Source organism: Rhagoletis zephyria, unplaced genomic scaffold (assembly GCF_001687245.7).
Source record: "Rhagoletis zephyria isolate East Lansing unplaced genomic scaffold, Rhagoletis_zephyria_1.1 Rzeph_scaffold_00778, whole genome shotgun sequence".
NCBI classification, from domain to species: Eukaryota; Metazoa; Arthropoda; class Insecta; order Diptera; family Tephritidae; genus Rhagoletis; species Rhagoletis zephyria.
The window spans coordinates 52,154-52,837 of NW_016157862.1; the positions used below are offsets into that span (position 1 = coordinate 52,154).

Here is a 684-nt window from a genome sequence, read left to right on the forward strand (position 1 = left end):
ATGGCCAACAAATTCGTTTGCACTTTATTGCTGTTGATCGCAGCTACAGGCGCCCACGCTGATGGAATTGTAGGTGGTACAGCTTCCTCTATTAGCGCTAACTCGTACCTCGCAAGCTTGCAGCTAGCCGATGGAACCATCGTCTGTGGTGGTGCTTTTATTAATTCCAAGTACGTTGTTACTGCCGCCTACTGTTTGGCTAACTACGATGCTGACCAATTGGTAGTTTCCGTCAACAATGGTGCTCAGATCATTAAAGTCGCTTCACATACTTTTAATAGAGGCTATGATCCCACCACCAATAAGAATGACATCGGTGTCTTGAAATTGGCTGAGGCGGCTGTGAGTGTAAGTTACGTTTCATTGGCAGACAGCTTACCTACAAGTGGCGTACTCTGCGGTTGGGATGCAAAGAAATCGGTTGTAAATTTTTCTGTAACTATCATCAGTACCACGAATTGCGTTTCTGGAAATTATAATTACATAGCGGGTGACATTTTAAATACAATGTTTTGCGGTCTTGCTGCGAATAGCGCGTGTGATGCTTATCCTGGCACGCCATTGGTTTCTAATAACAAGTTGGTTGGTTTGACTTCGTGGGGTAATGGTTGTGCCAACAAAAACAACCCTGCTGTTTACACTAACATTGTACCCTTGAAATTGTGGGTTGAAAGTGTTATGTAA

The 684-nt window shown here is 43.7% G+C and overlaps 1 protein-coding gene across 1 annotated transcript; it reads left to right on the plus strand.

Moving 5' to 3' along the window:
- LOC108361502 (trypsin-like) lies at positions 1–684 on the plus strand. The gene has a single exon (XM_017614131.1). It carries the CDS (start codon positions 1–3, stop codon positions 682–684), a length of 684 nt encoding a protein of 227 aa, XP_017469620.1.